At 49.1% G+C, this 14,781-nt stretch overlaps 1 protein-coding gene across 1 annotated transcript in view; it reads right to left on the reverse strand.

The window, feature by feature from the left end:
* Positions 1–7,121: 7,121 nt before the first annotated feature.
* Positions 7,122–14,781, reverse strand: part of LOC144107114 (uncharacterized) — a 41,729-nt gene continuing 34,069 nt past the window's right edge. The window contains exons 6-7 of the mRNA XM_077640102.1: positions 8,707–8,935; positions 7,122–7,209 (exon numbers count right to left, since the gene is read on the reverse strand). Coding sequence (XP_077496228.1) covers positions 7,192–7,209; positions 8,707–8,935 — 247 coding nt within the window. The 3' untranslated portion in view covers positions 7,122–7,191. The remainder of the gene's footprint in view (positions 7,210–8,706; positions 8,936–14,781) is intronic.

Consider the following 14,781-nt stretch of genomic DNA (forward strand, 5'->3'; position numbering starts at 1 on the left):
TTCAGTTAGCCTCCACGTTTCTGCGCCATAGATGAGTACCGGTAATGTACCGCTGCGGTATATTTTTCTCTTGAGGAATATTGCTAAACTGCCATTCCAGATCTGAGAGAAACAGGTATGTGGGGTGCGCTTCATTTTTGTTCTTGTATTTATTTCCCTCTCATGATGCGCACCTGAGGTCATTACCTCCGCTAATTAGGCGATTCCTTTACCACTTCCAGCACCTCGCTAAAAATTGTTAACTGCCACTCCCTTGCGGGACTGTTGGACGTTTTCTGCATGTTTCTGTAAGGTTTGGTTACACGGCACATAAATGCCACCAAAAGCAGAAGCTTGGATTGCCGTCGCTGTAGCGCACTTGGTAGAGCACCGGACGAGAAATTCGGAAGTGGTGGGTGCAGAACGCACCGGCGGCATACAGTTGTTTTTTCTTCTGTTTTCTGTTTATCTTTGGAAACAATTATGTTAACCTAACACTAATGAAAACTTCAAAATAAACAAATAAAAAAACATCCCCTATGCTCCTTGGTTTCGAGCAATGTTGGCTTCCGTCGTTCTGATCAATGTTATTCGGATCGATGCCCTCCGACAAAAGATAAAAGCAGTTTTGACGGGGCCCCTTTATGAATGGAACTGTGCAGCCTTTGACTGGGTGGGTAAAAATTCATCATTACGTTTGTCTTTGGAACGACCTGCTTTTTTGCAGATAAAAATGAGTCACCAGCAAAACTACTACGAAAAATATGTCTTGCATACAAGCTTGGCACAATAAGCCTCCTCAGTTGGAGCACGGCTTCATCTCGCCATCCAAATTTACATTTCCTATTGTTTCCACGCATCCAGTGCACTACGCCGGGTCAACTGCGTCAGGCCGCACCCGCTGCCTAATGTCACTGACCTCTGCGTACGGATCCGGTGATAGGAGGCTCTCTCCCAGCTCGGCCTCGAATTCTTTCACCGGGTCCTTGTCGCCGAAGAAGGTTCGCAACTCGGTGTCGGCTCGGCGTTTCGGCGACGTACGCGATCGCCCCCCACGTTTGCGCTCGGACATGGCTGCGTGTGTATTCTGTTGCGACGCTCGGTCTGCTAAAGCAGCTCAGGTTCCGGTCGCCTTCGGTGGGCACGATACACACACACACAAAAAAACAAGGGCATACAGCCAGCGTCTTTCGCTGCCTCTTCTTCTTCTGGCACTATAAGTAGGCTCGTGCTCCCCATAAATCCTTTGCAGTGTTTAAAACCACGCAGAAGTCTACACTGAAGATAACCACATCAACCGAAAAAAATTTTATGCCACTGGTCTCTTCCATCCTCTTCGCACACTTCTTTTTGTGGCTCACCCCTCGGTTACAGCTCACAGACGCTGGTTTTTAACCAAGCTACTATTCAGGCGAAAGCCTTCAATGGCTCATAATCGCGGCCACGACACCTGTTCGTCCGCTGCCACGTTTTTAGCAGCTCGATAAGAAAAAAAATGTTTGTGCACGATGGGATTCCAACCACCATCCTTCCGTTCTGCAGCCGAGCGTGCTAATGACTGTGCTGATTGCTGCCAACGCACATGTAGTTCGCCTTGTCTAGGACGCTGAAGAGTGTTTGCGGAAAGACGTCGATTCAGACAGATGCCTCCCAAATGCTCACTAGTGTCTCCAGCATTTAAGATTAACAAACAATTGTGTACTTAAACCACATCTTAACCACACATTAGTGAACCATGCAGCAACATCGCGCTAAATGCTTTCGCCTCACCGCAATTGAGGTCAACAAAGTGCCCCTCCCCCCTGCCCCCTGAAATTTTCCCTCCAGACCGACGACCCCTTTTCTTATTCCCTCCCCTCCGGAGGCATCTAACCTCCGTATACTTCCCTTTCCTTCCAATACGTCACCAGTCCTGCATGCTGGCCGCCGACATGCTGCCTCTCATTATAGTCCCCCCTTTCATACACATGGAGTGGCATACACGGATGCCTCTTACGTGGCTCCTCGCAGCTCCGGTAGCCAAGCCGTTCTTACCCCCCCCCCCTGACATTCTCTCGCTCGAGGTCCTCTCCAACATTCCCGCCACTGAACACTTTCATTCGCTTCCAGCTGTGCCTAACTATGCCATTTACACTGGCTCACAGGCAACCATTCTTGCCATTCAATCAAAAACACTTCCACCCCGTTTGTCTACTTAAATCGAGGCCGCACTTGCGTCGCAGCAGCACTGCGCCGTCTTCGTCCGTTGGATACGTGGGCACTCGGAGATTGACGGCGGTAACCTGGCTAAACAGCTCTCCCATGAAGCTCTTTGCGGGCACCATTTATTCCCTGGCCAGGGCCCTCGGAGGGCTGGCCAAGACCGCCCCTTCGCGCCACCATCAAATGTTATTACGACGCTCCCCGCCTCGATCCTAAACTCTACCCGGACCCTCACTCCAGTCATTCTGTGCGGGAGGCTCACATCCTTCGATAGGTACAATTCAACGCATTTGTCACACCTGCACGGCTTGATCTGTACAAAATACGTCGCGATCCTTCATATCCCAACTACCCTGCCCGTTATGCCAACCTTTCCCACTGTTTATTCTCCTGCCCGGTTACTCTGCAATCGGGTTTCTTTCACATACTCTACCACACTGTCGGGACATGTTTTGGTGCGCATCTCAGTCCACAGAACTGGCACTGTTAGATCTGAAAAACTATGTATTAAGAAGCTTTCAGAACAGTTTTTTTTAAATAATGATATCTTGTTGATTGCGCACAGGCTTTTGATCACATGAATTCAAGTATTCTCCTCAATAAACTGGAATGAGAAGACATAAGGGGCACAACACTCGCGTTATTATACTCGTATCTTAAAAAGAGGAACAAGCTTGTCTCAATTGAAGTAAAATCACAAGACAAATAAATAATGTCAGGTTTTTCACAGATAAGTACTCTCGGACTACCACTTTTCAAACTTTGTGTAAATGTTGTATCAATGTCTCAGCACGTAAATTTTTAATCTATTTAGATGACACAAACATTTTTTATCGTCAAATATAAATAATTATTGAGAATGGCAAATGAACCTCTTGGAAGGCTTTCTATTTGGTAAAAAAAATTTTCTCCAGGTGTGAGGCGCACAAAAGATCCTCGGAGGATATATGAACGCGGTGCGTCGACAGTGGTGCGTCGGACAGCGGAGCACTGCGCGTGCCAGCCCAATGTTGAGCGTGTGTGCTTGCGAATGGTGTGTGCGAGGCGACGGCGACAAAGAGCGTGGCGAGCACGAGGAGCAGAGAGCTGACGTGTCAGAAAACCGAGGTGTGAAGGGAGACAGCGCAGCGGAGATCGTGTCATTCAAGCGTGGAGGTGGCAGCCGTCGGAAGTTGGGTCCGTGCTGCCGTGACCTCTCTTGGACCTCCGACGCAAGACCCCTTCGTTCCTAGCAAGATATAGATAGTAGCCGATGGACTTAGGTCCGAGCTGTCGAAAGGCACTCTTGGATAGCCTGTTTCAAGCCTCCGGCATTTCGGGCCACCGTCGACGGGATCTGGCAACGCTTGGTCTTTCTGCTGCTGCCAAGTTCTTCGGGCTGTTGACGGGGGCCCACCGGCGTCTCCCTCTGTTCCTCTCCGCTCCGACTACCACCTGGCTCCCTTCCGCCGCTTTCTTCAAAGCAACGCCAGCGACGCGTCGCACTACATCGACCTGCGTTCGCCTTGTCAGCAAGGCATCCCCGCTTCTCCTGGGATGCTCAGTACCTGGTGTGCTCTTTCCTTTATTCTGTAGTAGTGTACGCGTGCTGAGTGTGCGTTTTCCTTGTTTCGTTTACTTGTATATGGCCCCTTTCCTTTAAGTTATAAATACGGCTTTGTTTTGTTTTGTTTTATCTTTGTTCTCTTGTTCGAATCTGCACGCGATAGCGTTCCCCTTCAGAAAGACAGGGACGCGCTACCAATTCGCGACTCCTCGTGAATTGCAATAAAACCAAAGATCTAACTTTTCGAACTCAAGGCAAAAAAATTCTAGAGTATCTTATTGTAATGATCGACTCTATGCATGCAGAGGTCGTGAACGCAATGAAACTCTTGGTGCAGCATTCTCCAGGAAGTTACAATGGGACAATCACGTTGACTCACTCCTCAAGGATCTCAACAGTACAGTTGGTATGTGAGGTCAATAGACACATTTTCCCTACTTCTGTGAAAATTATTGTTTAATGCATGGTTTGCCTCGCACATAAATTACGGTCAGTTCGTATTGTGTACACCGACCAAGATGACGAATCGAACTTTTTTCGCGTTTGGTTCGCGTTCAAGCCTTTCGGGTTCAGTTCTGGGCTAGGCTCAAGAGCGACACTGTTTCGGGTCGAACCGGCACGAACGGGTTCAAACGAGTTCAGGGCAAAACGAGTGAACAGAACGAGTGGAGCGAGCTTGTTTTCGGAAATCGCCTTGTTGGAAGGGGCGTCCATCTTTTAGCGGAGCGGTGGCCTTGTGGTAGAGCATCCGCCTCGTATTCAGAGGTGCTGGTCTCGATCCCCAGTGCCTACTGTCGCCGAGCACCCACCGGTTTTGTAATGGGTACAATATTTTCTCATGCCTGGTGCTCGGATTTGCTTGGTAAAATGCTTCGGAAAAGGACCTTGTACGAAACCGTTGCCTTGACGGGTCAATGATTTGTTCCACATTCGAAAAACCCGAAATCATCCTCCCGCGTTAAAAGACCACTTGTGGGCCTTTTATTCGAGGCGAACGTTCCACTCTGCGTTTAGTGCGTTTTGTATGAGGCACGAGGCAAGAGCTTGGCTGTGGTCTCAACCGCTTTTGAGTCGTTCGTCGCCCACATTTGACGGGAATGTTGAGGCTCAGGCTGCCTTCCCATAAGCGGTGCACCCCTGGAGCACCGAGCACTGGGCCGGACGACCACCCTTTCGCATTATAATGACCGGCTGGGTAGACTGACAGACGCGGGAGTCGAACCCTCGACACCCCGAAGCCGAGGTGAGAATAAAAAAATTGATTAATTGGGTTTTAGTCAGCTGCGTTATGCTGCTTATTTTCTGTGTGGCATTGGTATATATAATAAAAAATTTAATATTCTTTTAATGAGATATGTTCGAACTTTACCCCCGTTAATTTACTGTCTGCGGCAAAGAATTAGGAATTTACAGGAAAAGCCGCAAAATCAAATAAACTCAAAATTATGGAACATTGATTATGTATGCACTAAAATCCATCTGATGTGGTAAATAAGTAAAAAAAGTTGATGGATTTTGCACCTAAAAAACTCTCCAGCTTCAGCACAAGTAATAGGTCTCCCCTGAAGCGCATGTCAGTCGGGAATTTCTCCTACGCAGAATGCTTACGCGAGCGCCGTCAGGACCACCGCATGCGTCCTCTATGTTACTGCTTCACTTACATAGGCTTGTAAAGAAGAATGCCAACAATGGCGTATTAGCCGAGTTCAAGGCCTGCAAACCAGAACCTATACGGTTATTCAGACGATAAAAAAAAATTCAGGAGGCACTTTGTTGACCTAAAGTGCGGTGAGGCGTTTAGCCTTTAGCGCGGCGTTGCTGCTTGTGTCACTGATGTGTGGTTAAGACGTTAATTAAGTACACAATTGTTTGTGAATCTTAAATGCTGGAGGGCGTTTTGGAGGCATCCGTCTGATTTGACGCCGTTCCGCAAACACTCTCCACCGTCCTAGACAAGAACTACATAGGCGTTGGCAGGAAGTAGCGTAGTCGTTAGCACGCTCGACTACGGAAATGAAGGGTGGTGGTTCGGATCTCATCGTGAACAAATATTTTTTTTTCTCATCGAGTTCCTGAAGAGCATGGCAAGACGGAAAGGCTCGTGGCCTCGAGTGTGAGCCATTACAGGCTTTCGCCTTAGAAGAAACTTATCATGATTCTATCGAGAAGAGCCTCACGCAACACCCGCGGAATCTGCGGACTTTCGTAGCGGAAGAGCCAAGCATCCTACTCTCCGGATAACCCTGATTAAGAGCGCCGGCTTTGTTACTGATGCTTCCAATATTTGTGGGATGTTTGCATCGTGCTTCTTGTTATTGTTTACAGGATATGGCACTAGCGGCCCTGCTCAGGAAAGTGAGGACGCGTGCTTTGTAATGACATTATAAATGCATCACCAGTTGCGTGCACTGCCAGACACCCATAGAGCGTGTGGGTGTAGCGGTCTCGGTCTCAAAGGAGATGCCCTCGACTCAGCGTGGCAAGCTCAGCCGGAGACCAGCTACAAAGTGGTAAGAGTTGTGGTCGTGTGGTGCCCATCTTTCGCCGGTCGCAAGCCAGAAATTGGGTCGGAGTCAAAGGTTCACAAACAAAACCAAACCAAGTTTATACGGCAAAGAGACGATACAGAGGAATTTGTAATCACTCGTAAGAACACATATCAAGTGATCTACAAAATGCAACACAAGCAAAATAGCATTAGAGAGAAGCTACAATACTTCAAAAGGCCTTGCGCCTGCAGAGCACTAACACAAGAGAGAGGCAAGATACATAACACAAATTGTTCACCGGGAAGTGCGACAGTCTGACGACCGGAGGTTGACGACGTTGCCGTCCCGAAGAGTGGCGCGCTGGCTCGATGGCCCGTGCCTGGCCGAGTGGTCTCGACCAGGGAGTAATGCGGGAGCGCTTCTCCCAAGCTCTGACTATGGCACTGTTAAACATCCTTTATATATAGCGCACCCGCTTTACGGACAAAGCGAGACCAGTCAACTTGTCACTCTAACAGCTAACGGTGTGAAAAATATATCAGCGAGTTGTCATACAGTCACATCTCCAAAAGGCGCGGGAAAATGTGGACACGCGTGAAAGTAGCCTTTGTGCCCTCCACTTCTTTTGAGATGTGCCATGAAACCGCGAAAGCTACTAGTATATCTGTTAGTAACCCTCGCTACTCGAATTATATTTGCTGCGATCTGGAGAGTTCACGTTTTACTCCCTGTGAATCACTATTAACTTAAAAACACCAACAAGGCTGAAACCTTCTTGAAACCTTTTTAGTGTCTGCCACCAGAGGAAAAGTTTGGCTGATACTCTTTTACGCTATACAGAGCACACCAGCGTCAAAATTTTCCAAAGGATGAAGATCAAGATTGCTTTTATTTAAATAAATCGTTTTATTGTTGTCGAGAAGATGTACTTGTTTGAAGTATCTGTGTAAGAATCCTAATCTACAGAGGCCGTCATTAGCTGCTTGGTAAGCACTGAAAAAGAACGGAACGAAATAACTTGACATTAGTCGGGGACATGGTAGAGACGAGTGACAGGTCGAAGTATACAATTTAATGTAAGGTACGTGAAGTGTGCATTGTCCGTAAAACAGTATTCTTCGTACGACGCATTTTTCGGAGCACTAGGTAAGCTATGCTCGTCCTTTTCTTGTGGTGCAGAGCTACATGCGAATAAGTGCAGCCCGACAAAACACAGGATTGGTCTTTACTGTGGTGTAATACGAATGAATTTTTTAAGACTTAAAGCTATACCAAAAGAAGACGCCAGCTCGTAAAAAACTGCCAACACTCAAGGCGAAAACCACAGCAGCGTTTCGCGTTCGACCGAAAGGATATAAAGAAATCATCTTTCGCCTCATCGCAGTAGTTGCACAAAAACGTGAACCCCAGTTAAGAGGAATCGGAAATGACATCTCCGTAAAAAATTTTTTAATTGGAGTGTTTAACGTCCCGAACCGACAAAAGAGCCAGGAAGACGCCGTAGAGGAGGCTCCGGGGTTATAATGTATGCCACCTGGGGTACATTCACGTGCGCTTACACCGCACAACACAAGAGTATTTATGTGTTTCATTTCGATCAAAATGTGGCCGCCGAGGTCGGGATTCCATCCCACGACGTTGGCATCAGAAGCTGAATTGCAAACCCACTGAGCCACTGCGGTTGGTCTGCACTATAAACCTGTGCGACGTGCTTACGCATCCGAGCAGCCTTATAATACTTTATGCTCTTTCCCACCCTTTAGCAGGCTCTTAATTCAATCCAGTTGAAATGCCTGCCTACGTTGCCTGCTCACTTAGGCATCTAAAAAATTTTTTTGTTTTGCTCGGCATTTTGAAGATGTGAGAAATCTAGGGACACTAGTAACTCTCTTACCAAAAGAAGCCCTGTATTAGAGGCATAATGCTAAATGAATAAAGAAAGCCGGAACTGTGTGATTCAGTCATATCTTTTACTTGATAATAAGAAAAGATTTCCAGGCGTGACATAAATATTGTTACCAACGTGAATAGGAATGGGCGGAAGTTACGAATAGCAAGCGAAAACTTGGTACCCTGACACGAAAAGAACTGCGTTCATTCTTTCCCCAACTGTTCACCATTCAGCCTCACTGCTTTTCCACTGTCGAAGAGTGTGATTTGGTTACGACGCCGTAAATGATTACGGAATTACTAAACTATGTAGATTCTGAGACGGATAATACTGAAGAGCTACAAAAGAACTTCCTTTGTCTGGCGTCCTGTCATCGGCAGCTAGGTAGGCGAGTTTGGTTTTCACGGTTATCAACATGCGACCAGCATGGTCATTCATCAACGCCACAAGTCGATCTCAAAACCTTGAGGGCTTCTCCGGAAAGGCCCCAAGGGAAGTACACCGTGAGTTAATTCTACTGGAGGGGAAGAATTAACATGTACAGTGCCCGCATGTCATTCCTTCATCTTCTGGCGACATATTGCTAGAGATGGGCGTACCATGAGCAGCGAGTCAAGGATGAACTCGTAGATGGCTATGCAGCGTGGCGCCCGAAGCTCCGTGGGGGCGACGCTCTGCACGCCTTCGCTGGACCAGACGGAGATGTGCTGCTCGTAGAACTTGACCACCACCACGATCTTTTCGTCAGCCGGCCCAGTCTGTTTGCGGAAGTATAACTCCGTTTTGGGGCTCTCCTCCGAAAGCTTCATACGGATCCGGATCCACGACCTGCAGCAGCAGTCAACCAGCCACCAAGCGGTGCACTAGGAATTGTCCACCTTGATTGAATTCACAGAGCGAAGAACAGCGAAGATACAAGACAAACAGGGGACGCACAGGCAGGTTGTTTAGCCGAGTCGCTTGTTGGGTCTTGCCTCTCATGCGCCGTAACATTTAAAGGACACGCACGCGGAGAGGAAAGCACTGTGTAAATTTTTGCGGCCACGAACATGTCGGCTTCTTCGAAGGTTCACTGATTGTTTTCGCTCAGGTGGGAAGAGGAGAACCGTTGCACTTCTAATGCGACGAGTTTTAATATGTTGCATTCGGCGCAGACGGTCATTACCTCGTTTTTTTTCAACTTTCGTAATACGCCTGGTTCGGATATCTAAATGGACAAGTGCAATGCACCGAGTCGTCCCCTATATATTTTGTCTTCTCTGGTGCAATGACGACGAGCACGCGCAGCATGTGAAATTCAGAAGCAGTTGTTGCTGTGGACGCATCCCCGATTCACACCGTCGGCCGAACACTAATCAAATGTATCCACGATATAGCTGACTCTACTGGTACCACTGAGAGCAGGACGTATTTTTGTGCAGACAACCTGACTCTATGGTGGGTTAGAAATACCGCACACACACAACGATCACAAGACATTATAGGCCACTGCTGAGTTGACATGAATACTGTATGGCAGGCCAGATTGCAGTATGTAATGCTAACCGTGTAAAGCAAGCCCCCAGAGGGACACGAGGTGCTGAAACACAAATTTAAACATAAAAAAAGTTCCCAGCGTGGAGCAAAGCAAACGCATCTACCTCATGTGCTTCAGGGTAATTCAATTGATAATTCATTAAACTCACAAAAAAGAGTGAGCTAATGAACAAAAATAAGCTGCCTTAGGCTGTAATTTGTCGTGATATAGAGGTGAATTACGTCCATTCTTATCTCACAAGCCAAACCGCTAAGTGAAGTGTTATGCCTCTTCCTTCAGAAGACCTTAGAAGGGTTTTCTGGGTACCTAGAATATCAATAAATACTATTGCGTTAAGACTCCCGTTCATAAGAAAACCCGGCGTGTTCGGTGTCGTGAGCCAAAGATCCGGATCGCGCCACCTTCCCACCCTATAGTGAGCAAACTTACCACCGTGGAAGCTGAAAACTAATGATTGGCCGCGAGAAGTTGCTTGGCGATGAAAACTTGGTCCTCAAACAGGTAGCACCTTCGGAAGAAATTTTCTTTTTCTTTCCCAAGTTAAAGTCGTAATGATTATCCAGGGTAAAGTGAAAATAGGTTACAGGAGTTGCAAAACACGCTTTACTGTGGCCAAGAACTTCTGGTGGTATAGCATTGGTAAAAACAAAATATTGCGCTAAAGCAGGTTTTTGCTGGTGGAGATCAACACCACTTAGCTGAAAACGCGATTGAAAGCGCGTTCCTTTCGTGACATGCACACAGATGGAAGTTGATGAAGACGACGTGGTGCAATGCACAGCGCGAGATTGTGGTACAGTTTAATACACGGTGTGATCGGCTGCGGCGATAGCATAATGCCACAGTACCAATCCATCTAGTGGCGCCATACCGCGGCCGAACTTTTTTAGCTGGGACTTGGCATGCCTTGCGCATTCGAGGAGCTATATGATTGTCATCTTCCTCGCGCGAGCTCCCTGCTGTCTTTCACGCCTAGCACGTCTAATTAAACCTGGTCTTTGTGCTTCGACCGTTTATCGGTGACACATTTGGTGGAGGTGCGGGGTAACGGCCCATGTACGCTGACCTCGAGGACATCTTTGACGTCCGCTCTCAACGCGTGGCTACAACACCATTCCACAAGGCGAGCCGCCGCCTGCGAGGCCTACAACCCGAGGTCGGCCAACTGACAGCGCCGGTAAGGGCCATGACATCCACCGCGGCTAGCCAGACAAGTCAGCATTCCGGGAATGCCCCGCCATTTGTCCTTCACGCACCTCGATCGCCGCCACCGCTCCACGGGGACAGGTTCGAGGACGTCGAAGACTGGTTGGCCAGCTTTGACCGAGTGGCTGGTTTCAATGAGTGGGACGGCGAGCGCAATCTACGCAACGTGTACTTTGCGCTGCAGGACTCGGCCAAAACCTGGTTTGAGAACCACGAAGCTTCCTTTACCACCTGGGAGGCTTTTCGTCGAGAGCTGCTGGCGACATTTACCAGCAGCTAAATAAAAAAAACTGAAATCGCCCTGCACTCGAGATCACAGCAGCCGAATGAGAGTGTCGCGATGTTCATAGACGACATGACGCGACTGTTGAATTGGGCCGACCCTGCTATGCCCGAAGCCAAGAACGTACACCACTTAATGCGCGGCGTAAATGAGCAGCTCTTTGCCGGACTGTACCGCGACTTGCCAAAAACAGTGTCTGACTTCACCAAGGAGGCAATGGGTATCGAGCGCTCTCTGCAGGAACGGGGCGCGCACTACGGACGTCAAGCCACTGTAGCAGCCGCTTCCCAGTACACGCCTACGTCGCTGCCCGCCGAGGAGCTGCGGGAGCTTCTAAGAAGCCTTGTGCGCGAGGAACTGGCGAAACTTCGCTTTGAAGCTCCACAGGTCAGCGTCGCTGCCGTAACGGACGTGGTGCGTGAAGAAATCCGACGAGTTGTGCAGCCACCCCCAGCTCCACACCCGGCGCTCTCCGTCGTGACGTACAGCGACGCGCTACGATGTCATGGGACAGCGATGCGAGCCTTTTCCCCCGTCGCCCCTGTCTCATCTCTGCAGTACCCAATCGCAGCAGTACCCTCCTTGCCGCAGGAGTCCAGGTCCCCCATGAGCAAAGCGCACGTGTGGCGTACGCCAAACAATCGGCCGCTCTGTTCCCACAGCGGGGAGCCTGGTCACATCCTCCGCCACTGCCCCTTCCACAGAATGGGTTTAAGGGAGATTTCACCCGACGCACCTCAACCGCGCTACGGTGAACGACCACGATATAACGAGCAGTACCTGGCTACTAACGTGCAGTCCTCGACCTCGCAGCGACGCCAGTCCCGATCTCTATCCCCAAGGCGGTTCTCTTCACCCGGCCGCCTGTCTTTTTCTAGCCAGTTCAGAGGCGCGTCCCTACATCGGGAAAACTGAAGACTACGTCCCCCGGGGGTAGGGCCGCCGCTATTGGATCAAGTCAAGAGCCTCCACCCGACGAATCGCGGCTACGATCCGACCGACTACGACCTCACCCGACGACCTCAATGACAACGACGTGCTGTCACCGACTGGTGTCTGCCAAAATCCCAGTAATCGCTGATAATTGCGATATGACCGCACTTGTGGATACCAGCGCGGATTTTTCTGTATAAGCAGTCGGTTAGCCACAGCCCTCAGAAAGGTTCTGACCCCTTGGTCTGGACCACAGATCAGCACCGCCGGCGGCCATGTGGTTACGCCTATTGGCGTCTGCACGTCATGAATACAGATACGTGGTGCTATTTTCCCTGGTTGCGTTACTGTGTTGCCCAAGTGTTCCAAATACCTGATACTCGGTTTGGATTTCCTTCGGGAGTACGGTGCTGTCATCAACCTTCAGGAGCTTGTCGTGTCATTTTCCACTCAACCCCCTGTTGACGGCGATCCCGAACCACGCGGGACTAAGTTACGCGCCTTTGGCGACCACGTATTGATTTCGTCAAGAGCAGTCATGTTTGTTGCCGCATATTGCGATAACAGCACCGGAACTCCTGGCATCGCTGAAACCAACATGTGGCTGCTCCTTGGTCGGCAAGTCTGTGTTGCTCGCGGAATTGTTGAAGTGAACAATGGCCGAAACGAACTCTTGGTGACAAATTTTGGCTGTGAACATCAGTGTTTGCCTGGCAGAACAGTTATTGCCTATTGCGAAGAACTCAACGAATTCGCGGGCAGCACGCTTTGTCCGAAGCCTCGGCATCAGTGGAGGCAACCATCACTCCCATGAAAACCGACGTGAATCCGAACCTCCCGTCTAAATCAGAAACTCTGCCTCGAGAGCCTTATCGAATCTTTCCGCGACTGTTTTGCCTCGACCTCGAAGGTTAGGCACACTCCGCTCACAAAGCACCCCATTATAGTTGACACAAACCAGTGACCGTTATGCCTGCCGCCTTATCGGATCTCTTCGAAGGAACGTGATCCCATTCGCCGACAAGTTTAAGAAATGCTCGAAGACGACGTAATACAGCCGTCGACGAGCCCGTGGGTATCGCCTGTTGTTCTAGCGGCGACGAACGATGGAACCCTACGGTTCTGTGTTGATTACAGACGTCTAAACAAAGTCACCAAAAAAAGACGTTTATCCTCTGCCACTCATTGATGACTCCCTGGAACGGCTATGCCTCGCCACGTACTTCTCGTCCCTATATTTACGCAGTGGCTATTGGCAAATCGAGGTGGATGAACGGGAGCAGGAAAAGACCGCCTTTATTGCACTGGATGGTCTGTACAAATTCCGGGTTCTCCCTTTCGGCCTGTGCTCGGCTCCTGCCACCTTCTAGTGGGTGACGGGCACCGTTCTTTCCGATCTGAAATGGCAGCCCTGCCTCGTGTACCTGGATGACGTAGTCATCTTCTCCGCCACGTTCGACAAGCACCTGAGGCGCTTGCGCGCTGTGTTCGCAGCAATTCATTCGGCCGGTCTTTCCCTCAAGCCCGAAAAGGGTCACTTCGCTTTCCATGAGTTCTCGGCTGCATCGCGAGCTCTAAGGGAGTTAGCCCTAATCACGATAGGACAACCGCCGTCGCTGCTTTTCCCGTGCCAACCGATAAGCGAATTGTGCGCTGCTTTCTGGGTCTCGGCGCCTATTATCGGCGTTTTGTGCCGACAATAGGCTTAAAAATTGGATGCCATATGCTGTAAGCGGTAAGTTGCATCTCGGCGCTCTGCCAACAGCAGGCGACCGGACCTGACCACTGGCTGCCATTGGCTGCGAAATGCAGCCCATGGTGAGGTCCAGACGCCGACTATCCAATGGCCTGGTCGCTTGCCTCACTTCTTAAAAGTCGCTCGTATACATCAATGACCACTGACAGTGGACAACGGAAAATGGACAGCTGCTAGATATACGGCCCCAGGTCACGCAATTTTAAACCGAGGGTGTCCTTTTTCACCCTTGCTGTCTGACATTTATAATGAGCCATGAGCCATTCTGCTTAAGTATCCTGCAAAGCAAATGCACTAGTGGAATTCACTGCATAAGGAAAAAGTTAGGGTCCTGGCATGTGCTGATTTCTCTGCTTTCAGTACTAGCTATGAAAGCGCTTGGAAGAGGTCAAAAACGAAGCTTTCTGCGAGGCAAGTTTGAGTGTGGTGAATTCAGAAAAGTGCTTGAGACTTAGGCGCGGTAAATGGCCTCGGGCCACGAGTGCTTTCGCCAAGACATCGTTAACCACAACACCACTTAAGTACTTAGGCTTTCCTCTTCACTGTTAAGATTGGCAGTGAACCCTACTGGCGACGAAAGGCTGCTGAATTAAAAGAGAAAAGAGAATGATTTAATAGATTGAACTTGTCATTGTATGTTCCGCAGTTCTCGGTCTTTTCTTAGTCAGCAAATTGTAGTATGTAATGCAGGTCTTACGCTGTTCCTGTTTGAATGTGCAAAAGGCTGCACAGAGTGTTTTCAGTGTTTTTTTGTGGAGTTCCTTTTGAGAGCGGACAAACCGAACCGTCCTTTTTATGCTGGCCAGCGGTGGAGGTCTCAGTTTATTACGCCGCTATAGCGTCAGACAAATAACCGTTTTCTTTTCTTAGGGATACTAGAGGCCCCTTTTTACGTGATGCAATGCAGTTCAAACTTGGCAGACTTTTGCCTGAAGCTGTTAATGCATCACAATTTATTG

The sequence above is a fragment of the Amblyomma americanum genome, chromosome 10 (assembly GCF_052857255.1).
Source record: "Amblyomma americanum isolate KBUSLIRL-KWMA chromosome 10, ASM5285725v1, whole genome shotgun sequence".
Taxonomy (NCBI): Eukaryota; Metazoa; Arthropoda; class Arachnida; order Ixodida; family Ixodidae; genus Amblyomma; species Amblyomma americanum.